Raw genomic sequence first — 26798 nt, 5'->3', positions numbered from 1 at the left:
TTGGATGATGGACATCAATTGTTTATTGTGTTTTCTTGAATTCACACAGTTGTATAATAATGAAGGATTTTATTTTGAGTAACAATGTTAATGAGTAATGTTCCCCGAGGATTCTTCAGTGTGTTTCAGGAGAGGTCTTTTCAGTTCAGGAAAGGAGCTTAAACTGCAGACTTTTGTGTGCTGCCGTTAGTAAATCCGTTATATTATTCATTGGACGTACACACCTGCGGCTCCTAATTACATGAGGTAAGCAGAACCCCAACTGCCCCTGTTTTCTACAGTAAGACACATGAGTTGACATGAAAATATTTTTTATTATGGAATAGTGGTCTCATTTGTGTGACTTGTGGGTATACGGCCTAACTGCCCAAGAGTGACTGTTTATTATGCGAAGTGTATTTGAAAGGACAGACACGTTTGCATCATGTCAGAATGTGATTGAACAGATGATGCTTTAATCAATAATTAGTGCTTTAAATGGGCTAGTAAGCACCAGTACGGAATACCAGCACTTCTTAATTTTAGCCTCTAGCGTACTGGGACTTTTTACGCCGTACTCTGACTTCAAATGAGCCTACTGTGCCCTCTCTTGTTATTTCTCTCCCGTGTGTGCAACAAAGGGTAACATGGGAGTTGATTCCCCCCCCCCCCCGTCCCGCAACAAAAATCTTTTCCTGTTTCAGTCCCGGACGATCCGGTCACACCCTGTTCCTGTGAAAACAAGTCCCACTCTGTCCTGCTCCCGTTCAGCATAACTCACACTCGCGTGCCGCTACCATGTTGTATGTCAGCTACCTAATAATACTAAAGTTGCATTACTCATTTATTGAACAGTGTGTCACCCCCCTTTTTCCTCATGGACTCTCGGCATTTGGTGCAACGTTTATTGTCTGCAGTGCACCTGGAGCATTGGTAGACTAACTTCGTCTCAATTGGTCGCACCCTTTTTTTGATGCAGTCCAGCTTGATGTATTCAGGGTTCGCGGTTAACCGCTTCCCGATTGCCCGGGGCAAGTGAAATTTAGCCACGGGCAAGGTAATATTATGGGCAACTTACCCGACCGGGCAAGCATTTTTTAAAGCAGCCAAATATCTTTAATTTCGACGAAAACTGTGGTGTGATCTGTTTGTGTGCACTGTATAGTGATGATTTAACCCAGACACCCCCTTATGTTGTGGTATGGTCCATTGGCCTTAACGGGGATCAGTTAGTTCAGTGAATGTCGAGTTAAAGTGGACGTCAATAAATCCCGCAGTATTGGAACTCGCTGTAGTTGCATCCTCATTTGAAGTTTGAAAAACACAACAAAAACCTACGATATTTCGGCCGAAAATTGACAGCCGGAAGTTTTCTTACCTTCTGCGCATCTTTCTGCGCATGTTTACAAGTGGCGACGAGTTCGTTCAAATCCGAACATTTCGGATTCCTCTGACATGACTAAAATAGCTCGAATATTTTTAAGTAGACCATTCAGTTGTGAGTAAGGAAGGGAGTAATATTTGATTATTGGCTGTTAATTCATTAGCTCCATGATGTGACCTGACATAGTGTCAGTGACTGTGTTCTGTTTATGCTATGAAACTTATGGAGGCAGCACCACAGGCACTGGTCTTAAAGGAATACACAAATTTCCCACACTCATAATTTACTCATGTGATTACTCAATTAATAAGCTCCCCTGGATTTAAAATTGATAATCTGGATTGCTGTAATATCGTTTTCTCAATTTAACATGCAGATTTGTTAATTATTAAAACCACAATTAACATTTTCAATAACTGCACAGGATGATACATGCTGTTGTGAGTAGGGTTTCATGGTTGATGATGAAAACAAGATTAATTTATGCTTATCAGATTATATGTTTATTTACATTTGTGGCACACATTTTACAACCATAAACATTTTATTCTTAGTCTAGCTTTCACAGGACCAGTTCTACCTGCCAGCTGCCCGCTCCTTACGGACATATGCTTCATTGACTGTTTCTTAATGCCTGCAACGTCTGCAACATAGAACTCATGAAGGAATAACATAATCCTGGGTCAGCAGACACCTAATTAATGTATTAATACATGATACATTTTTAGATAAGCAACCCTTATGATTGTAACGTATTTTTAATTATTTCTAGGCAGGAACTGTCCGAACAAAAAATTCATGCAATTTGTAATTAGACACTTTGTCATACAAAAAGTCACTCAGGGCAAGGTAATTTAATCTTCGGGCAAGAGAAAAAAAATGTCACTTGCCCAAGTTGGGCAAGTAATTTGGCCACTCGGGCAAGGCAAATTTTAGTGGCACTTGCCCTATGGGCAAGCAGTTTTTAAAGTTAACTTCGAACCCTGCTGTATAGTTGTCTCATTTGGCATACCGTAGTTTCGGTATGATGTAAAGTTTGACAGCGACTGAAGATATATTTGCAAAATATGTTGCGGTAATGAGAAGTTTGTTTGCAACTAGCAGCGGCGGCTTCCAAAACAAGTCAATTATTTTATACAACTTTAAAAGACGACAAAGAAAGGAAACAATACTCTAGCAAAAACTTTAGTAAAAAGCAGTGAAATGGCAGCTGACAGCAAAACAACTTCAAATTCAGTTTGATTGTATTACCGTATTTTCTGGACTAGAAGGTGCTACTTTTTTCCTAGATTTTGAACCATGCGGCTAATGCAACGGTGGGGCTTTTCTGGAATTTTTTTTTCATGGTTCGGGGCGCTCTATAGTTGAGAAAATACGGTAAGTTAATTTACATTTTTTTTTCATTTGGGTCTGTTTTGCTTTAATGAGGAAAGTTATTGCCGTGTTAAAAGGCACTGTTTTAACAATCTGTTTATGTACCTTTATGTGCATTCACAGTACAAAATCGTTCTGCACATGCTGTAAACAAGTAATTTTTTTCAACATTGAAAACTGCGGCTTTTAGCCTGGTGCGGCTTGTATATCCTTTTTTATTTTTTCCCCAAAAAGAGTTGCTGCGGCTTATATATAGGTTCAGTTCAAGAAAATACTTTAAAGATACTAATTAAAATTATTTTGATAATATTCAAAATTTATTTTGAATGTATTTATACCACTTCAGAACAATTAAACAAGGAAAGCATTTAACATTTTTTTTTTAACACGATTGATATTTTAATTACATGCAGGACTTAAAATCTTAAGCCAAGAAAGTATCTGTTGTTTATTATTTAAGCCTTTGGGGAGTGTAAAGCATGAATGAATATTTAATGTTTGACAACACAATCACTAGAATGAAAGATGGTAAGATTGATTGTAATAAAGTATAGACCTAAATTTGCTTTTGTAGATTGATAGAAAACCCACATTGTATATTTTTCTTCATTTATTTGTTTATTTGTAGATATTAACGTTTAATGCAATCAATGGACTTATTTTATGGACTAAGTTTGAAACAGCTTACTGTATTTGAATGCACACAAAAAAAATGAGAAAATTAAACATGTTTTTGTTTATTTATTTATTCATTATATATTTATTATCCATTGTCTATTACATACGGATGAATGAAAGAATTATCTGTTGTTACCCATCCCAAGAGGCGGTTTTACAAGTAGGCAGCTGCCTTCCTCACCTAAAGTGTTGTCACCCTACCTGCCACCACAACGAATGTATAAATAATATTTAATTGTGAATCACAGTTATATTTCTCCATAGCGTGTATAAATGTTTTAATATCTAGTTGAGTATTTATTACCACGCACCCACCCCTCACTCCTTTTAAGAAGAAATCTCTGCTCACTCCAGTCATCTCAATCGTTTAGCGTAAGGTGGGAATGTAAGACATTTTCGATCAGTCTTGGCCCTGCGACAATATCAAAGGCGTTTGGTATAATTGAGTCTTTACGTCTTTGTGGTAATGTGACACGACCAACAATCAATAGATGGGCTCTAACAAAACTGTAAATGGGAAACTTTGCAATGACAGCGGCATGAACGAAAATGAATCACTGGCGAAGAGCAACTTCTCCATGAAAATATGAAAATGCAGAAAGAAAAGCGGGTGGCAAAGCTGGCGTCACAAGAGCCCAGCCTCACTCGACAGTCACAACAGTGGAGAGTCACCACTCCAAATGACAAGATATGACTGAATGTAACTGCCGCTGCTTTTCGGTCCACTGACGCCTCTCGTGGCTTGCCGTAGAAATCGTGATGCGGGCGACTTGGACTTTTAGCTCAGTGGTTCACAGTGTGAGCTCTCAATGTGGATGTCGGAGCGGGTTTAATCCCTGAGTGGGATGAATGACAACGGTGACATAAGTAATAATGATAATGATATTATTATGTAATATAATTATAAAATGAATTATACAGTGTGTACAGTGTGAATGGTGCCTAAATGTAAACAATTATTTCATAGTACAATTTATTAAGACTACATTTGGTCTCAGTAAACACAGTAAAATTTGAGAGCAAAATATCCTGTGTGCAGCAGCACAGTGGTAGACTGGTTAGCAAGATGTCCTCACAGTTCAGAGGTGCAGGGTTCTACTCCGGGCTCCGGCCTTCCTGTGTGGAGCCTGCATGTTCTCCCTGTGCTTGTGTGGGTTTTCTCCGGGTGCTTCGTTTCCTACCATTTTCCAAAGACAAGCATGGTAGGTTGATTGGATGCTCTAAAATTGTCCCCCGGTGTGATTGTGAGCACGAGTAGTTGTTTCTTTTTGTGTCTTGCGATAGCCTGCGAACCAGTCTCGGGTGTACCCCGCCTCCAACATGCTCGCGACCCTCGTGGGGAGAAGTGGCTCGGATGGCAGTGGATATTCTGCATGAAATTTACTCATAGAGTTTTTTCTGAATATTTTATTCAGTTTGCTAGGACCAAATGTGGTCTATGAAATTTACTGTGTAATAAATGAGGGGGTGACTTCATTGATATCATGTTGCTCTTTTGGCCACAAACTCCAATTGCCACAACAAATAATTTAACAATAGCTACTTCTACATGATGAATTCTTAGCAAACATTTAATCTGTGCAATTCATTGAAATTCAATTACGATCACGATTGTTCCCCTCAATGATTACAAAATTAGCATAATTATAAAATTATTATATACATTCAATGTTATAATATATGTAAAACATTGTTAATTAAAATAGTAGTCATTTTACAATGTTTAATACGATAGCGAGTATACTTGATTTGTCCTGTTTTCATTTATAAATTTGTATTGTTTTGTACTCCCCCCAAAAAATAAACAATTGTGATTTCAATTATTACTAAAATACGAGTGATTAATATGAATTCATAATCGAGCAGCCCTAATTTAATCTAATTTCATGCTCATGCCTATGAGATGCACAAAGAGACAAACCCCCTCACACAGACCCCAATCCGCACCCCGCCTCTTTCACCCACACTCTGTTAATTTAAGCAGTATTAACGCCTCTGCAGCCAACAGAGTTGTTAGTCTTTGCATACACATTGTACACGAACCATCTCTTCACACCACTTTACCTTCTTTACAGTCACCTAAAAGGTCAAGCCCCCCTGCCTGATGACATGTATAATGTGCCAGCAAGTGCAGTAATGGAGTAACAGCAGAATGTACAGATCAACCAGTGGGTCTTAATTAGTGAAGGAGTGAGGGCTCATTAGCTGAATGGATTTTAATGAGGCTAGTTAGGGAGATGAAAAGACACTGCCCTCCCATTAACAAAGGTAATGACCCTGAAGGGTAATGGGTGGGATTGAGAGCCTCCTACGTTCCAAACCTTACAATAACACTGCATTTTTGGCTCTAAGCGCAAACACAATTGCACATTGTGATAAGATGAACAGTGGAAAGTGGGAAACCACTCAACTATGTTCTGCAAGTGCAAATCCAAAAATAAAAGAATCAAAGTATATGTTTTGGGAGCGGTTTTTACCCTGACCACCTTTGTGTATCACAACTGCATATTTTCAATTCAGATGAGCTCTAAACAGTCACTTGTGAGCGCCAGTGCAAAAATGTGTGCTAAAGCACCATGAAATCTGGTATTTGGTGAACCGCAAATGGCTTTATAACTAGACTATGCGTGTACTTTGAAAGCAGGAAAACACACTGAATCGAGCTGCAGGGGCCGGCACAGATATGGCAACGCACACAAGTGGACAAATACAGAGTCAAAATAAATTACACAATAAAGTAAAGTCTCCCACCACAAGCTTGGACCGCCATTAAATAGCAAACCATTAAAAATGACACACAGCGGCGTGCCATCCCCACAATCTCACACCCTTGAGAGTGACGATGAACAGAAGGAGCAAACGGAGCAGGAGCAGTGGTGAGGGGAGGAATGTGTGTGAGCCATTCTGGTGTTGTCATTATGCTTTCTCCTCCATTGGAGGCTTGCTCATCTGGCTAATGGGATCGGCTGCAGTCATTGCAGTGGCTGGAGAAGGAATAGAGTGGGCTGCAGGGAGGGAAAGGAGGACAAGAAAATTGGTGGAGGAGGACAAGATGGAGGCGTGATTGCGCTTGGGTAGACTTACATATGACCGAATGCCATGAATTTGAGAAAAGAAAAAGTAAGGCGAGTCATGTGACCTGCTCATTCACAGTTATAGTGTTAGTGCCTATTCTTGTCCAGGAAATTGTACTTGCGGTCTTTTGGTCACAGAGTGACTTCTAAACCGATTGGCTTTTGCAGCAGGAATGAAGGAAAAGGCTCGATTGTGAATTAATAACTCTTGAACTTTTACTGACCTTTCTGAGAAACAGACTTTGTCAATGTCCGAGATTTGGAAGACAATGCCACGTGTCACAGGTTAAAATTGTAAGACTGTTCATTGCAAATGTTCCATCTTGGGAATATATATATATATATATATATATTCATCCATTATCTATACCGCTTTTCCTCACTAGGGTCGCGGGGGCGATGGAGCCGATCCCAGCTATCTTCGGGCAGTAGGCGAAGCGGTATAGATAATGGATGAATATATATATATATATATATATATATATATATATATCCCGGTGTTATATTTTTTTGTGAAAGTTTTTATCCAATTTGAATGCAACTAGCTTGTGTTGCCTCGCAGATTTCATAGTATGGCTTCAGAATCAACAGTGCGGACATCTGGTCTGCGCGTCAACGGGATTTCAGAGTTGCGATAGCCAATCAGATCACAAGTTGGTTACGGTGCGCCTGCTCAAAGGGCTTACATTGAAGGTGCAAATGTTCTGTGATTCGGTACTCACTTGTGACACGGCGGCGCTATGCGGAAATCGATCAGACAGTCTTTCCCGGCGACTCTTCGAAAATCTAAACTATATTCTTGCTTTTTTAACCCACAATGGCCAAAGGAGGGAAAAGTGTGGATTTGATTGCATATACTTATACGTGCAAGGCCATTTTCAAGATGGCCCTTTCAAGAGAAGCTCTTTCATAAGTCAAAGTGGTCCATCACTCAGTAGTGCTTAAGTGTCTCTCTCTATATTCTTTGTCCAGCCGTGGTGTCATAAATGATGGAGGGGGATTTATTCAAGTCAGATTAAGTAGGACTTCACTGAAGGCCTGCATGTGAAGTGCACGGCCCGCCACTGGAAATAAGTCTGGCTATATTACCACATAGTCTCGCTTGTATCATAGTCATGGTGCTGTGGTATTATGTATGACTAATATGATGTTCAAGACAAGCTAGAAACTTCTTTGGAGTTGATTTCAAATTCCTGTAAACCGTTGACATAGCAGAAAATAGAATGCTACAGGTTAAAAACACAAAACAAGTGAAATGTCAACATGATAGTTCTGCCAGAGAGGGTAATTGAGTGAGTTTGAAAAATCTATTATTGCAATGATGCTATGCTGGACATTAGGCGAGTGGACCAGGGTGTGATGGTGCTGGCAGTTCATCCAGAACATGTTTGGAATTACTTTTTCCAATAATTGGTACATAAAACCGGCAAACTCATTTGCTGCCAAATCAAATGAGAGGTTTAATTTCCTACCTTTCTATGCAAAGGCACGACATGTTTAGTGCATTTGGTGAAGGACTGCTGGATGGTTGGAACAGCTTGACAGAGATGTTACGATACATTAGGGGGCACCATGACCAACCTTTGTAGATGAATCCCCTCTAACAGCTGACACATTTTATTTTTCTGCTTGTGCAAGTGAAGCGAAATTGTAGAATTAACCCCTCCAATCTTTGATGGGCAATCCTTCCCAAATCATTCCCTTTACCCATTTTAAAAAACAAAGAAATGAAAAAGGGCAGAAAAAAATGTAATCATATTTACTTGGGTCACTCAGTGATTGTCCTGTACTTGTGGAGTAGTGGTACATGTTGCTGCTTTTCTTGCACATGGTGCAGGCACTTCAAAACCAGGCTTTAAAAAAAATAGTGGCTTCATGCGATCACCATGTGAGCTCATCACAGTGGAGACCCCTGATGGAATTAGCAATACGTAGCAGCGGCAACAACAACTCAGTTGTGCATCTTACACGTAAAGGCTCAAAAGCGTGTTTGCAATGCAGTTTGAGAATCAAATTTCACATTTTGCACTTCATAAAAACACATTGAAGAGAAATACTGCAAACAGCCGTCACTATGGTCGCCATCAGCGCTCTGTATTTCGCCAACTGTGCCTAGTGTGCAGAAGCATTTTTGGAGCATGGATGACGCTGCACCGTCAGCGCCAATTATCAAACATGTTTGATAATATGATGAACTAGTATCTACAGAGCACCCTCGCCTCGCTCTAAAAGATTTTAATCTAAAGAATAATTCTAAAGAAAAATAAATTAAAAAAAAAAAAAAAAAAGAAAAAAAGATGCAAAAGATGAATCTCATTGTTGTTATTTCAACATTCATGCTTGGTGTGCATGGCTGTTATCCGTGGCGCAAGTGAGCTTCATATACCAAATATGCCGGCACCGAGTCAGCAATGATGGGTAAATGAAGCTTCAAATCTGCTTCATGAACCAGTTGTAGTATTTTTGGACTCCTGTAAATGGCCCTCCCTGTTCAACATTGGGCTGAAAGCACACTGACTTGCCCTTTTTCAATCATTTTATTTAAGCCAACAGAGCCATCTAGAAGACTCAAAAACACAACAACTGGTTCATGAAGCAAATTTGAAGCTGCATTTTCCCACCACTAACTGTCGGTACATTTCAGAGGCTCTCTTGGAGGATACATGAGTTGATCATTGGTAAACGGTAAATGGTCATTCACCTATATGCCAGTTTTCCCCCTTTCAAGGCAATAAAAGCGCTTAACATTGAGTTCATATTCACCCGCTGATGGCGCAGCATCAGGTACAATGGGAGGGTTCAGTATCTTGCTCAGGGACTCTTTGACATGGTCACATGGGCTGGGGATCAAACCCATAACCTTTGGTTTGGGAGACGACCACTTTACCACTTAGCCATGCCGCCCTGCCATTGACAGGATTACACCTGCCTTTATGATGTCAGGTCCTCGGAACATAAGGACAAGCACAAACGGGTCAAGGCGATGGAGTATCGCTTCACTTTCGAGGTCACTTGAATCTGACTCGGAGGTTGGCATTGTGATTGGTTACCTTATCCTAAACACGTGATAAACGTAGCTATAGCAATGTAGTCTAGTGTGTGGAGAACCTAATTCCTGCAAGGATGTGTGGCTTTTATATTGCAATTTCCAATTCGTTATCTCCATATTGTTCCAGATATTTAATCAAATATATGCGTCAGATTGCTCAAACTCGTTAAAAACAAGCAAAAATTGTTTGTAGATCGTTGCGATGAATTTGACATGTTAGTAGCAGATGCAGCGTTTTTCAGTACGTCTTCTTGTTGACCACTCACCACCTCACCAATCTCCTCATAACTGATCGAGGAATTGAGCCCCAATAATAATCAGAATGTTGCCATATAATTGAAGTATTTTACTGACTCGCACACAGTACAGTGCTTACGATGTGGTGAAAGTCATGAGTTCATGCAGCCTTTGTCATCAATGCGTGAGCCGCAAATGACCACACTTAAAATGTCTCAGTCCAGGACTGTAAACTTGTCCTTTGGTTGCCAAAATCAAAGGGAGTCAGAGTCAAATTGTTCTGTAAGTCAGCTTGTGTTGGTTAGCAGCACTTCACTTGGCTGTTCGTTATTAAGTGTTAAATCTTATTTTTTTCTTTGGTGTTCATAATAACTCTTCAATCAAGCAAAAACATATTTTATCAGAATACTATGTTATTCAACAGAATTTTCAGTAGAATACGCAAACACTAAAATATATCTTAGCTGCAGGCCTACATTCAAGTCACCTTTTATTTTGGTTTATTTTTATAGTTCAATAAAATCCTTGCTATTTCAAGCCTTGCATGTGGATACTTTGAGAGAGCAAGGAGTTGATGGACGGTCTTAGTTTTATATTGTATGAATTCCAACCCCATATAAACTCTCATGGCAGAAGGCGCATATAAATCACCTATCACCTGAACTCAAATTTCTAGAATGGTTCTTAGTTTCCGTTTGTCTTGACTAACATTTGTGTGCGGCAGAAACAGGCTCGCTTCAAAGTTGACAGGTTCCAAATTCACATCTTGGCTTGGGTGGAATTAGCTTGTTGTCAATATGCTTGCACGTGTGTTCACCGGATAGTCCATTTTATTCCCACTTTCCGAAAACATGCATAATAGGTTGAGTGAAGATTCTAAATTGCAGATTGGTGTGATTCTGTTCGTCAATATGTGCCCTTGATTGTCTAGCAAGCAGGTCGGAGTGTACTTGGCCACCAGACACAGGCTCAAGCTAATGAGAACATGCAGCAAAAAAAGTTCATTTCTAGTTAGAAAGCATTGCTGATGGCCTTATTTACGTACTTGGGTCTCGGCTTGCAGCAAACTTTGTTGCTATCAGTGTTAAAGAGTGTAAAACCTGTTATGATAATAAAACATTATTCATGAATGAAAAGGAGGGCAGTGGCACGGTGGATGACTTGTTAGCACTATGGCCTCGCAGTGTGGAGGTTGTGGGTTTGATTCCGGCTCCGGCCTTCCTGTGTGGAGTTTGCCTGCATGGATTTTATCTGGGTACTCCGGTTTCCTCCCATATTCCAAAAGCATGCATGATATGTTGAATACTCGAAATTCCCCCTAGGTGTGAGTGCGAGCGCGGATGGTTGTTTGTCTTTGTATGCCCTGCGATTGGCTGGCAACCAGTTCAGGGTATTCCCCGCCTACTGTCCAAAGACAGCTGGGATAGACTGCAGCACACTGCATCTTTCGTGAGGAGAAGCGGTTCAGACAATGGATGGATGAAAAGGAAGGCTGTTCTTATTATGTGTATGCAAAGCCAAAAAGCCAATATTAAATAACCTCCATTGGTGACAGATGAAAAGTGTACGGGACTGAATAGGAACAGACTAATATGTCTGGATGTCATAGAATGGATCAGTATTATTGTTATAACAGTGTTCTATTAGAGGTATTCTTGTACAGGTACTGTTGCTTTTTTTCCCCCTGAAGTCTTAATGGCGCTGGAGTCTAGTGTAGATGGCTGACATATATATCGATGTATGTGGGCGTATGACATGTATGACATCAACCTATTTTTCCACATTAATGACAAGAAAGTAATACACCCGCCAGTCATCCAGTCTGCCAGCCATGCGTGCAGCTTGTGTGTTGTTGTGTCGAGCACAGTGACTATTGGTGAGCTGTAAGTGACTCTAACACACATCTTGGCGTGCTACAGCCCTGCAGCCTGTCAAGAGCAAGAATGGGAAAGAACAATGCATGTGCTTAGGTGTGTGTGAAGGGGTGTGTGTGCGTGTGTGCGTGCGTATGTATGTGTAGGGGGGCAAGTGGGAGAACAGTGTGGGTAGATCAATAATAATCAGTTGCTGCAAAACTGGAAGGTAATTCAACAGGAACTGATGAGCACTAACATACTCAAATGTGCATGCACAGAAGAACCAGAAAATATAAAAATAATTATATGACAGCTCAAAAGACCATGCAATTGCACTATACACTCACACTGCACAAAGCAATTTCAAAGAAAGCGCTCATAAAGGACCAGCCTAAACATGCATACATCAAATATAATCGATTTGGGAAAACATGAGCGGCCTCCTCCCCCTTGCCCCTAAATTCAACCCTCCACCACCTTCCCACTCTTTCCTGCTCACCTTTTCGATGTGGTCTTGATGATCTCGGACACTTTTTGTATGTAATCTGTGGCAAGCACCACTATCTCCTTGTCTTCAGAGAAGTTGTCATGGAAGATTTTATCCAGTAGGCGTTTCCAGTGAAGCTGTGGTCAGACAATCAGTCATCAATTGGCATTGCAAGAATACAATGTTATTTCTCCTAAAATGCACAATGCTGATGGAATTATTGGTGAGATTAATCAGGGGTGGGCAAACGTTTTGATTGGCGGGCCACAATGGGTTCTAAAATTTGACAGAGGGGCCGGACATGGAGCAGATGGATGGTGTGTTTAAGTAACCTCATCTCATCGGAGAAAAAAAAATACATTTAATCTTAAATGAAACTGAACAAAAGCATTACAACTATATATGTCTTTGAAAAACCACAGTATTTAGAAAATAAAACATTCACAAGAATTATTCATTTAATTTTTTTCAAGTTCAGCGGGCCGGACTAAAACGTTTAACGGGCCGCATGTGGGCCCCCGGCTGTAGTTTGCCCACACCTGATTTCGATGAATCCATGCATGAACCCCTTTATTTACAACGGAATAAATTTTAAATGTTATTAACCAGACAAAGGTCAATATGATGAATGGACGAGAAACCTTGAAAACTGACGGACTAAGTGTAGACGGTTCTTCTCAGTTCGGCACTGTCACTGATGGACTTCCGTTACACTGATGACTGACGGAAACTCGTGCTGTGTGTCTTGTGTGTGTTTGTTTGCGGGGAAACTATTCACCGGGCTTGCTTTGAGCATAGCACATTGACGATACTGTGTATGGAAACGTGTCACCAGGAAACACTCAGGTTTGACATATCGTAGACAACATTGCGTGCCAAAGTTCCTGTCCAGTAGGTGGCGATATACACCAAAGAGCTATAATGCGCCAATTAGTAAAGAGACGAATGAGAAGGAGAAATTGAAGGAGAGAGAGAAAGATCGCGCGGTTAGATTTCAAAGAGACAGGCGCAGGAGAGACAGGAGTGTGGTTAAAATAACGACCGTTGATGATGTCCTAAAATATTGGTGAAGGTTTGTAATTTAGTGATTATGTAAGCGTGGTTAAAATAACAATGGCGGCGTGATGATGACAGTTTTTGTGACTGACGATAATGAACAAGTTGCCCGATGGCGAGCAAATGACGGATCGGCAACGTTTACTGATGCGCTCATCTCTGTTATTTAAAACAGTAAAATACTTTAGTTCATATGTCTGCAATGGCCATTTTCTGTTCTCAGATGTTGTGTTTTTATTTTTGCTTATCGCAGCATTGATGCTTTGTCTGTATTGTTTGTGTGTCTCAATTTTCTCATAATCAGAAACAGAGGCAATTCTAGGGACTGAATACGAATAATATCAATTGTGCTCAGTCTGCAATCAGAAGACTGAACGCACCAAACCGCGCAACAATAACAAAAAAGAAAGAAAACAAGAAAGCAACAATATTTTAATTATGAAATAGCTTTGGCAAAATCTTTTTGAAATCACACATATTTGAGAAATGCATAGTGGAGTATATTTGCAAACGTATTCAAACCTTTTCACCGCTTGGAATCTTATTTTATTTATTTATTTATATGTTTCATACAAATTACAATGTCATGTTGTAAACCAATTCAGTAAGTCAGATGTTCTATTATACTGTTGAAGAATGGAGTACTTAAAATGCATAATGACAGACTTCATTATAATGCTGTACATCTGTTCAAGGGCTGAACCATTACCTTAATGAAAACCGAGGCAAAGAGTCATAAGTCAATATTTACAGTCCATATTGCATATTGTTATACAATACTAATTCTGCTGAGTCTCTTTCTGAGATTTCTTGCCATGGCTGCCTTTCGAAATTTGGGTGTGATAAAATGAAATGAAGGAGTGTTTTTGCATAATTAATAAGATTTCACTATGGCAATAAGAAATAAGTAAGCGAGCGAATCACTACACTATCAGTGATTGGCCATCAATTTACAGTAATATGAAGTAGTTAGAAAAAAAACATTACGGTTACAGTAACTAGCAATATATAAGTGCAATGTAATTGAAACATATGCATCCATCCTCTGCACAAACATGGTGGTGCTTAGAATTAAGGAGGCTTGAGTGTACTGCATATAATTTCAATAAGAATAATGAATTAAAAAAAAGAAAATGGTGTCTTGAAGAAGTCAGCAAAATGTGACAGTTTTCCCATGAATAATAAGAGTATTTTTTTTTAAAACAAGATCCAATTAAATTAATGAGAATGTGTTCCCTTGTTTGACAAATGACTGAGTCTGATCAGAGAGTTGCCTCTGGGTGCAAATAGTTTCAAGCAAAGACTAAACAAAAAAAAAAGATCAAGAGCGGTTTGGCGCAGCCGCCTTCCACAAATTCATTTTGAGGAATCAGTGAGTAAAGCCTCTTAATTACGCATCATGTAAACAAAATTTGCATCCTAAATTCATCAGCATCAGATCCAATTGACAGCAAATTGGTTGTGGCACACAGAGTGCTTCTAAAGCTTCTGTTTCAGTTCAATTTTCAATCTGCATTTTTGGAACCATTTTCAGGTTTGCATATTCACTTTCAGACTCTGTTATTTTTTTATATACTGTATATATTTAATCTCTTTTTTGGCAGAGAATTTGAAATCAGGCATTTTATCTCCCCCCCCCAATTTGTCTCTCCCTTCTAACCACAGAACATCTTGAGGATCTCTGTCAGCATGCACACTGCTTCAGGGTAGTGCCTCCTCCTTCTCCTCGCTCGAAATCCAATTTACCTTTCCTCCTCCTCCTGCCATCATGTCTAACACCCTCCAATGTCCGCTTATATTCCTTCCTTCTTCGTGCATTCAAGCCTCAATCTTAAGTCCTGCAGGGCGGACACTTTTTGTGATTCGCTTGGGCTGTGTGTGCGTGTGTGTGCGGGGGTGTGCGTGTATGTGTGTGTACAATACTCACACCAGGAGCAGTGCGCTGTAGCTGCCTGAGAGTAATGCGGTTATACATCGTGCTGACGTCCTTTCTTTGGTCATCATATTCTGACATGGTGATCTGGAGAGAGATTTTGACTGAACACTGCACACATACGCGCATATGCTTGCACATAAACTGGCGAACACACACAATCAGCTCACATTGGCTAGACGAGTCTCCAGCTGTATAATCTCCTTGGACTTTTGTGTAGCGTTGTGAGCTCCCAGCATGCTTAGTAAGCGCTCCATCAGGGCCTTGTATGCCGCCAAGATCTGAAAGGCACAATGACTTCAGCACCAATCGAGGGGAGGAGCATCATCAATAACAGCTGGTGACGGCCTGACATGTGGCGCGGTGCAAAGGATAACAAAAGCACAGTGGGACACAGAAGAAAACAGGTGGATTAATGCAGATGAGTGAGGCAAGTAAATAGAACAGATGGGAAAGGCATGGAAAAGGGAGGGGAGAAAGCAGAAAAGACAAACAGGTGAGCTGGTTGACAGTGAAGGGTACAGGAAGGCATCATATTGGAAAGGAGGTAGAAAATAGGATGGAGCCCAATAAGAAGTGGGAGCAGGAGTGAAAGTGCACGGAGAAAAAGGCAGTGAAGGGTTAATGATGGATGGTCCCAATAAAAAAAAGCAGGGATTTCTACCTTGACACTGTCCTCATCCTGACCCAAGTAAAGGCTTCTCTCAGGCAGTGTGAGTCCCTCCTGATCAATCTATACACACATCACACACACAATTCAGTCATTGTCACAAAAGTGCCAATATTTACAAGCTAGTAAACCATCTCTTAAATTATACTCCCATTTAGTGAATAGGCTGGGTCTCAGGATATATATATATATATAGATATATATATATATATATATATAGAGAGAGAGAGAGAGAGAGAGAGAGAGATAGTGCCGTCAAAAAAATTCCGTATTTAATTGCAATTAATCAAATATTTTTGTGAAGCTTGTTCGAGGTATTCACATGAATGTTATGTTGTAATTAATGTAAAATAGCCAAACTTTAAGAGTACTTTTAAATCAAAGACTGTTATCGTAGCTTTCTTTGATCGGAGTCAACTTTACAGGTATTATTGAAACAATTCTCAAAATGTATACATTTAGTTGTGCCCACAAACACCACACTCCAGCGGTGTTGCTTTGCAAGGCCCAATGGTAACTTGAGCATGGTGTTTTGTTCTGAGATGATGTGCTAAAGGTAATGTGGCACAGTATTTGAATTTGACTGTGCAAAGTATATATATATATATATATATATATATATATATATATATATATATATATATATATAATTATTATTATCATATTTCATTATTATTATGATATTATTATCAGATATTTGTATTTTGCTTGCTTCTACTCTGCTCTTGGCATCCAGATAGTCATTGTAAGTGACAATCTACTCCCAATTGCCTCACCTGGATAAATACATGATGGTCAAAGAAGTACAATTAATAAATCAATTACCCCAAACAGGTTTCTCTGCTCTGTCAGGCTGGTGGTGAAGCTTAGTGTGGAGTCAGTTATCAAGCAGAACCACTTTAAAGCCGTTGTCTGAAACACTGCCATGCAAAAAACCCCACAGGCGTGACACCCTTCTAACATGTTAAAGCCAGGCTAAGCAAAGTTGCATTTAGCTGTTTTGGATGCACACATTACCTCTGAAACAAAGTGCATCGTAGGCACATTTGTTTGTTTGACGAAAGCATTTCACAGACATGTTATTAAGATACCTGAAAACTATTTCAAAGTGTGAGAAAAAAAATACACACAGTGACACATTTAAGATGTTCTCATTCGAATTGTGAATTTCTGGATCCTCTTAGCAAAGTAAAATTGTAAACATTAAATGCTAATATACAGTGGAAACTTCTGAGTGCATGCCTTTAGCTTTCTCTATGGCATCTTTGTTGTTGTAACACTTATTTCAACTGGGACAGACCGGCCTCAACAAGGAGAGAAAGAGGAAGGGGAGAACAAAAGAGTACACGAAAAAATTACATGACGTAATGGGACTTCAAGTGGGATTTGAGGGACTCTACACGTGGCATCATTTGTTAACGTGTCTAAAGTAGAATGGAATGATCTTGCATTTAAATTTGTGAGGCGCACCTGCACAACTACTCACCTTTGTTGTCTCGCAATTAACAGTGGTTAACTTGTTTGTACACTAAAAAGTTTGTTTGACCACCATCCTGCAACGGATGGTCTTCAACATAAGAGCTTCCACTGTAGAGCTAAAATGAATAACACAACTTTAAAATCTTATTGTAGTTAAAATAGGACAATTTCACAAAATTATTAATATCTTGTAATTAGTGCTGTCAAGTGATTTTTTTTTTTTTTTTACTAATTAATCACAAAAAAATCCACGATTAATCCTGATTAATCAAATTTTTTAACTACTATTTTTTGCGACGCTTAAAACAGATATTTACTTGAATAATATCTTGGAATTGATGCACAATCACCAAATATGAAGTATATTTAATTCAAAGACTGTTCTAATAGCTTTCTTGGATTCTTGAATACGATCTAAATGGAGACATCTTTGCAAACATTTATTTTCGAAACATTTCTCAAAACTGCACACAAGCGCCACACTCCAGCAGGATTGGTTTGCAAGGCCCAGTGGTAAATTAAACACAGTGTTTTGTTCTGAGACGTGCTAAAGACAGCTAATATGGAACAATATTTGCAAGGTATGCAAATTATTTTTTAAGTAAATCAAACTGAGTTAACGGAGTTAAAATATTTCACTGAGTTAAAATTTTAGGGATTCATCATCTGAGTTAATGCTTTAATTTTGACAGCCCTACTTGTAATATATTCCAATAATTGTCTTTGTCTGAAGTTTCTGTTTGAAACTTGCAGGTTAGTATTATAACAAGGGACTTCGAAAAGCTAAGTCTGAGTCAGTGCCTTAGAACATGAATTTTGACATTTCAATTAAATGCTTGCCCACACGTTTTCTTTAACCAGGAAACAATTTTTGACGCAGTCGCAGAATTTAATTTCGGTTATGCGCCATGTGTTAAGACTGGGAATTTCTTTGTGTTCATCTCCATTGTTTAAACATAGTCTAATTAATAGTCAGTTCTGTGACAACACAGCTTGTTGTCACAGAGGATTAACCTTCTCGCATAATGATACACACACACAGACACACGCGCGGCTTAGAAATGGACACGGTTTCTCACCCTGATTGCATTCCGAGAAGAGTTTTTGTCATCTACGTTGACGGTGAGAGAGAAGAACACAGCAGTGCTGTACACGCCCTGCGTCCTATAAAGCAGTTCATTGAAATCTGGTCTTTGTGGGGCACCCTCTTTCTCCCAGCCAGCAGCACCAGGAGAAGCCCCAACCTGATCCCACCCTCCGCAGCTGTCGATCACCTCCATCATGGGGTCAGAGCCCAGCTTGTCGATTTCCTGGATGTTGACGCAAGATCTGTAAAACTCCTTGACCTTGCGCTCTGCAGATTCAGGCTCACGCCTCTGAATTGGCTCCAGAAGGATGCGCTGTAGTTTTTCTTCATTGTGCTCGCCTATGGCTGTAATGATTCCATAGCTGAGCTTGTCCTCTGGGATGGCGTGACGCCTCAACCAGCCTCCACATGCGAAGGAGTAAAAGTCTTGGCAGGGCTGGATGGTGGGGTCAATATTGGCCTGCACAAAACGCGCTGCCCGTAACAGTACGCGTCTCCGCTGGCAGTCTTGCCTGCACTGCGGATCTTGCTGGGCCTCCAGCGAAATGTATTTTAGTGCTAGCATGCTTCCCAAAATGACACACATGCCCGCTGCGAAGACTAAAGCGGAAAGGAGGCAAATCTCCCTCCGGCTCCATCGGGGGAGCCCGCCACTGCTGCTCGTGCTGCCCGCTTCTCTATTGCGACCGTTTGACCAGGTGCCTCCCCGCCCACGTACCATGTGACGGTCCAGACTGCCCCCCAAGTGAAGGGTCATACCATTACTGAGAATGTCACTGCTGTAGCGACCGCCGTATTTCACTTCCTGGAACTCATCATAGTGTGCGGTTAGTGAGTACGTCTTCTCCATGACAATGGGACGTTATGAATTAGATGTCAATAGCAGACGGCCGTGGGGGGGGGGATTAAAGGGGATTTATTTTGTGTTCAGATTAAGACCATGACTCCGACTGAGATAAATAGGGGGAGGCCACACAGGGCAAAACACGGATGATGCAGCCTTCTTAGGCTACGTTGCTTTTGTTCCTTTCAAATCACAAGCCGGCAGAATGAGGACTTCCATTCTGCATGAGGAATCTCCCGGGTCTTGCTCTCTATCTCTCTCATCCTCTTTCTTGTGGCTCCCTTTCCATTTGTTCTCCTCCTCCCCAACCAGTTGCAGGTCACCTGCTGATGAAAATAAGAATGATTTAGGAGGGGGCTTTAAGGCATGTGAGACATATTGAACAACCGGGAATTAAAACTTTTGCCTCAGTTTTCTCACATATTCTGCCCAATTTTATTGTATGGCAGCAAAACCTGTTGGTGAGGGGAGTTGTGATGCCTCCCAACTTTGGATAGAAAAATGGAAGATAAGAGCTAAGAAGTTGGGTATCAAGCTGGAACTTGTGTTTGGTACAGTAATTGTGTGCTTAAAAATGAAATGCACTCAGTGAGAGTAAATAAAAACAAAAACCTTTGTCATCCAGATCCATGCTGTATTTAAGGGAACAGTAATATTACGCCATCAGGACAAAAAAAAAAATTTAATCTTGGCGGGATTAAATGTTACATCAGGTTTCCATATCAGTAGTTGCAGTTATAAAAACATCATTATGTTGTCTATTTAAAAAAAGAAATCCTAAAAAAATAATGCTCCACAATGTAAAATAGATGCTTTTGTGAAAGCCCACAGACCCACACGGGAAAGCTCGGACATACAAACAGTCCAGGGTTGTCTGCTCCAACTAATCCACTGTCCATACTGCCTGTAGGCGATATCACTCACTACAATGAGAGCGCCTGACAGATAAGTTGTGCTGTTCCGGTGTGAGTGTGAACATCTGTATGAGTGTGTTGCACGGGGTTATTGGTCAGCCAGAGTTAACCTGCTCAGAGCTCTGAAGACCATCAGTTACACTTGATCTGCGAATAGCTTGCTGCGGTTGCTGCAAATCAAAAGGCATCACCTTAAAAAGTCGAGATGGTGCACACATAAAGAAAGAGAGTATTTATCTTAATGCATATTGTACAGTAGTGTAAGAAAATTATTATGTGCATAGATAATGTACTTCCAGGATCTTTAATTACCATTCTGAAAGGCCGCTAATGTTTTCATTGTATGTATTCATGTTGCGCGCAAAAACGTCCTCATCATCACAGTTTTAGGGATTAGGTTCTATTAGAGTCTTATTGCAGGTAAATGAACTCACACAACTCACATCAAAAAGGGGTCGCACACTTTAGCATCACTGACGTGTGAGGTGGTCACCTTCTTCAGGCCAAACATAAGAAATGTTTTGTAGTAAGGCTAGTTTGGGATTTGTGTCACTTGATGAGCTTGATGGAAGATGTTTTAATTGTGCTATTAAGAGGAGCTATGAGGAAGAGCTGTTTGGAGCCAAAAGCAAGTCATTTACAGTATGTAAGTTGATGTTGCAATCATATCAGGTTTAGTTCATTAATGCTGCCATACTTTTTTTTTTTTAAACATGCCCCCCCAATAATGTTTTTAATTCCATTTAAATTTCAAATATAGGAGACTGGAGACTCGACACTGGCCATTGGCCTGTTACGTTCCATGCAAGTCGACGTCATTGGAGGCTGACAAGCTGCTGTTCTGCACTCAGACAAGTTTTAGCCTGACTAACTTTGTTGTGCATGTACTTAGAGCAAGGACCTATGCACATACTGTATTTGTCACTTGACCGCCAACTATGTCAACTTTTACACGACCATTTGTATTCTCCTAATACAATACTGCAATTGTATGTATTCCAAAGTTGTAATTGAATTCAATGACCATATTACATCTTCCCCTTTTTTGTAGCATCTCGTAGGGAACCTTATTGTAATGATGGGTAAATGAAGCTTCAAATCTGCCTCATTAACCAGTTGTAGTATTTTTGGACTCCTGTAGATGGCACTCTTTGTTCAACATTGGGCTGAAAGCACACTGACTTGCCATTTTTTAAACTATTTATTTCAACTAACTGTGCCATCTAGATGACTCAAAAATACAACAACTGGTTCATGAAGCAAATTTGAAGCTTCATTTTCCCATCACTACCTAATTGTCATTACTGCCCTCAAGTTTCTGTTGCTTGGTTTTAAGGGATTCACAACCTCCTCATCGTGTTAGTCATGATACCAAGTGATGTGCGGTTCAAGGCATATTGGGCATCAAAAGGGCATAAAATTGAGGTACGAACTGCGCAAATTCAACAATAATGCATCTCAGAGAGATGTCACTGTCCATCCATATTTTCATCTATCAAACTTCCACTTTTCTACACATGCTCAATAAGAAATGTGCCATGTCTGTGAGGCGATACACATACCATGACATCAGTTTCATGCACTTAATGGATGAGCACATAGTCCCTCTACCTCTACTTATTATAATGCTTTAGATTACATGATTCAAATATATGCCTGCTCTCTTTGCAACTACTCTCCTTTGCTTTTGAAATGCATGTACACGCCCTTGTGCCACAGCTCCTTAAACACTCCAATAAATTATGGCAACACACACACACACACACACCTGCATACACCCAAATACACAACACAGGCGTATGCTCAAATACGCAAGCGCACGCACATACACACCAGAAAACCGGTGTATGGATAATGGATTGGATCTCGTGGGTTCCATCACAGAATGCTATGTGTGATGAATGGCTATTTACTGAACATGACAGCCTCTGATATCTGAGGGTAACTTGTGCTAAAGCGCACACGCACACACACTTGCACACACACGGCAATTGCATGGACACTGGACATATGCGTGTAATTCACACATCTCATGAGGCTGGACACACCAACATCTTTATATTGTACACCTTAGAAAGTATTCACTTCACATAAGTGGGAAATTATCACTTGGTGTGGGAACATTTCTTTTTCAATGGCCCTCATTTACCAACACTTGTTGCTAAATCTTAAAAAGTACATGTGTTTAATTGTTTGCATACAAATAGGTCTCTGGAGTGCATACCCACTCATCAAATTAATTAATCAAGTGTTTGTCTGCCTATTTCTGAAGATGTGTCTATAACGGAGCTTTTCTGAAAAGTGACATATTATGGCATCTGGAATTTACATAATGATTGCCACCAACGCTGAGCTTCTCCATCCATGGCACCGGACTACACAGAAAGAACTATTATGTTGAAAACAAAAGATAAGCAGAGCTGCAGTGTTAGCACAGATTAGCGTCAGCCACCAGTGTAACCAGCATTCACTTCAAATAATTGTGCAGCCAAATTGTCAACATGGCGGTGGGGAGTATTTGTGTTTGGCGGTGTCTTGTGTGACACAGCTGCTATAATTGACAAATTGAATTTGGTGTCTTGGTGGTGAGGTACTTTTTCCTCAAGTGAAAATACAATGACATCTGAATGGGCCTCACTTGAATGCGGTGCGGTAGTGTGGTTGCTCGTTTTAAGAACATCTCTACAGAAAAACTTGATTCATGAACAATTGTTCAGCTGCAGGATTATTTGCACCTGGGTTACTAAATCCATATGTGTTCCATTTTTTTTTTTGGAAGGCTTAAACTCTAACTGATTTTTGTAGCTAAGCTGGCGGTGTGGCGTACAATGGAGGGAGCAGGAAGAATGAAAAATAGAGGAGGCCAAGTAAGAAGATGTGCATGGAGGTGAAGAGGCAAGTGGGAGAGTAGGAGCAGGACATGAAGGTAAAGGTGGAAGGCGAGTAAGAAATAGAATTACTGATGACATCAGAGCCACAATAGTGGACCATGTAATCAAATGGAATGACCCAGAGGGACGACAGGATGTAGTTTTTTTCCCCCCTCTCTTTCTGTCAGTGAAATTACTTTTTGTTTTTGTGTGTATTTTAACATTGAAAAACAGTTTTCTTTGTCTTTTGGTGTTTACAGTAAATACAGTCAACACCTTGGATAAAACTACTTGAAGTTTGTGTGACATCGTTGACATGAAAGCAAAAGCAATCAATGTGCACTTACAAAAAACATTCTTAAACTATCAGAAAAAAATGTAACTCCTAGCACCTGCCAGATGGCCCCAATTATATTGCCCCCCACCCCACCATCTTCTCCATAGAAGGACAATACACTGCAGAAGATGTTAAGAAACGAGAGCTAACACAACAACAGCCTTGAGTTCTGCCATTCATGAATGAATGTGACACATTTGTACATACACTATGTTCGTCCTCCACGTACGGGTAATGTGGGTCCTTCAATTATTTACGTTTGATTGTCCAAAATGTAAACAAACAGACAAAGCAAAACAGTTTTTTATCAGGGGATTCTTACTCTACGCTAAGTCAGATCAGTGAGCACTAGCAGGCACTTAAACTGTCACATGCAATCACACTTGGCCAATTCAATCGCAACATTCCCGACTTTAGTCTGATAACCGATTGCCCCGTAGCATCATTCCTTGATGAAACACTTTATGATTGCAACATTCTCGACTTTATGAATCACTTTGAGGGATTCTGTGTATTTTGCTGCATGATACAAGCTTTGAATATACAACATGTCCAGGTTGAGTGCAAGTTCATGCCAAGGCCAGGAAGTGTACTTCAACTCGGCGCAGAGCGAGTCAACAATTCAAACAAACCAGATGACTGCAATTGGCTGGTAACCAGTGCAGGTTGTACTCCGCCTACTACCAAAAGACAGCTGGGAGAGGCTGGTGGTTCAGATAATGGATGGGTGGATGGTTTTGTAATTTTTGGTCTGTGGAAATGCTAATGTATCCTGATTTTTGTGCCGGTGCAAGGTTCACTGTGCTTGTTTGCCAAATTGGCTGACCTGTTTGCATCAAGAGGGGCATTCTGGTGTAGCGAGGGTCTGACTTTTCGCATTCCCCTTGCACCTGATTAGGAGAATATTGAATAGTGGGGGATAAATATTTGAAGTCCTCGGACAAATTTTTGTCTCCGGCGGTTACCACCAGCTCATTCTGCATTAAATTAGTATACCCGCTTTCAGTGTCTGTTTCCACACCGGCTAAAATTAATTTAAATGTTACAGTCATGACCTGGTTGTTCCCCCCTTTTCCACATGGAGATGTCTCCATACGAGACAGTAATTGTGGCACATTTAAAGGGAATGCGAGGAGCCGCTTAGACGTTTCTTAGTGACGTTTCTGTTCACGCCCATAGCGGCGCAACCACCCTATTTTAAATACCTTGGCTTGTATGTGTTTGTGAAATTACCAATCAGTAATCAGTAATCTGGTTACCATCCGGTGTAACCCACCTTCTCGCTATGCCAAACTTGCACTAGTGACGAAAATAGAGTCGTAGGTTTCTCGGTGCTCAAACAAATTACATTGTGTTAGAGCACTTTTACAACTCTCTTACCTAAAGGGTGTCTACAGGAAAAATCAATTGTGGATATCGCCAAAAGTTACATTTTAATTGCTTGTTTACAAATGTTTGCTTTTGAAATGCCTATACAGCCATCAAATATGAAATTGTGCAACCGAATATATTTTTGTTATGGTTACCGAAAATGTGACATCTCAGGGTGTTTATCTTTGCCGGTGAGTCTATTGTGTGCGCCGCACACACAGATCCATACACAAAATGACTATTCGACTTTGGGTGTTTAGATAATTTTTTTTGTGTGTAAAATTTTTATTTTGAGCAATGTTATGTCCACACTGCGCTCCCTGCAGTGTACAGCAATGGCTCATTTGCATGAAACGGGATGCTGATCCCAAAAGTGGTAGCATTCAAGCGGGCTGCAAAAGGTTTTGTACAAATGTTAAGGGGACCATTATTTTTGGGGTACTTTGAGATATTTTTAACATGTCTGTATAATATGAAGCATCACATAATATGTATACTAATAATATATAACACAAAGCGGTCTAGCCTCAATTTAAGCGTCTCTCCAATAACAGCCATCCCCAAGCAGTCACACAATATGTCTACTTGTGGTTTGGCATCAAATATGTTTTATTGATTTTCCCCAAGAATTCTGTAAACATAAATGCGGGCTGCAGCAGAGGATTTATGTGCACAAGTGCGACATGGTGTCATTAGAAACCACAATCATGGACAAAATATAACTCTTGCCTTCATTATGAATGCAGAGGTCAGGCCTTGATTACACTCAACTTTCATCTTTATTATTTTTTTTGTCAGTTTGTAATTTCTCTATAAAGTAAAGTATTAAAGGGAGATAAAAATAGTTTCAAAACTTGCTGTAGGAATACTGGGAATAACTCTTACCCAGTGCTGCCAAACTAGAGAGCAATAGTATGTCTTTTGGCTACTAGTTCGAAAATCAGCCTTGGATTTAGGATTTGAAGTACCGGTGGATTCATTTAGGCACGGCAACAATAACAAAAACAACAACCCAATAAAGTGATCAATAAATTTTAACTGTTTGTTCACACACACACACACACACGGACTGTCCATTTACAATTTACGGTATATTAAAACCTCAGCTTTGTTTTTATTCAATTTTTATGAGAAATTTATCTATCACGCAGGATCCTTTCGCGGTCAAACACTCACAGGGAACTTCTATTATTAATTTAGATGATGAATATATTAATACACAATAACTGCGAGGATGCTTAAATTGGGATCACCATATGATGTGAGACTTCGAATTGGAGTATAAATATTCATTTTAGCTGTAAATTGATCGTGAACTTGAACTTTGATACTTGAAGAACTTTTGTTTGTGACGCAGGCGCGGCACCAAATGCATAAGGGTGTGCGTATAACGCAACCACAGCTTTGGGCGATGGTCGCTTCGATTGGTCGCAAAGGATTAACAAAAGCCTGAAAGAAGACAACGCGAAAAAACGACGTTCAAGAGTCTACTTGTCCACACAAACACACGTTAACGTGTGTCTTCAGACCATTCTATCAGCTTACTAGAAATATTAAACCGTTGTGCGTAAAGTGACGAATAGTCATGGGCTTGTTCTTTCTCCAAGTTACAAATTCTAACATTTTCGAAAGTAAAATCGTAAAGACCACCTGTCAGCTGCAGTGAACACTAAGCTATTATACGTGAGGTCTACCATGCGTAAGAGTGGCGGGAGCTCACCTGTGGAGAGTAAATCAAAGCAGCTGGCGTCAACGGGGGAAAAAGTGCCTGAGAGATGATTGCGATCCGCTCGAGTGGAAGTCAAGTCGGTGATCCGCTTTCTTACGGAGATTGGCACACACACCGGGATGTGCACCGCTTACTGCCTCCGCTGCAGACCACAACCTCACAACTACTAGTATGAGGGTGAGAGAGTAAGGGAGAGGGAGGGACAAAGAGAGAGCGAGAGAGAGAGAGAGTGTGTGTGAGAGAGAGAGAGAGAGAGAGAGAGAGAGAGAGCGATGTACTCGCTGCGCGGATATTCAAGTGACTCATAACTGGTCACTTCGTTATTGCGCATTTGTTGTCCAGTTTTAGGTATTGTTTTCACTGACATGGTCCAGTGTAGTTGTCAAACTT

General features: G+C 40.3%; 1 protein-coding gene across 2 annotated transcripts in view; it reads right to left on the bottom strand.

Annotated features, from left to right (window-relative positions):
• Positions 1–26559, bottom strand: part of ecel1 (endothelin converting enzyme-like 1) — a 50624-nt gene extending 24065 nt beyond the window's left edge. Inside the window, exons 1-6 of one of the 2 annotated variants that reach the window (XM_088300505.1) lie at positions 26400–26559; positions 18336–19513; positions 15772–15840; positions 15278–15388; positions 15102–15194; positions 12131–12255 (exon numbers count right to left, since the gene is read on the bottom strand). In XM_088300505.1, coding sequence (XP_088156631.1) covers positions 12131–12255; positions 15102–15194; positions 15278–15388; positions 15772–15840; positions 18336–19193 — 1256 coding nt within the window. In that variant the 5' untranslated portion in view covers positions 19194–19513; positions 26400–26559. The remainder of the gene's footprint in view (positions 1–12130; positions 12256–15101; positions 15195–15277; positions 15389–15771; positions 15841–18335; positions 19514–26399) is intronic. The other variant, XM_088300506.1, reaches the window with a different exon arrangement.
• Between the last annotated feature and the right edge of the window lie 239 nt (positions 26560–26798).

Source organism: Idiotropiscis lumnitzeri, chromosome 7 (genome assembly GCF_059441095.1).
Source record: "Idiotropiscis lumnitzeri isolate Australia: NSW breed Sydney's pygmy pipehorse chromosome 7, RoL_Ilum_1.0, whole genome shotgun sequence".
Taxonomy (NCBI): domain Eukaryota; kingdom Metazoa; phylum Chordata; class Actinopteri; order Syngnathiformes; family Syngnathidae; genus Idiotropiscis; species Idiotropiscis lumnitzeri.
Note: the sequence above shows the minus strand (reverse complement) of the source record. Positions and strands in the feature narration are given on the sequence as shown.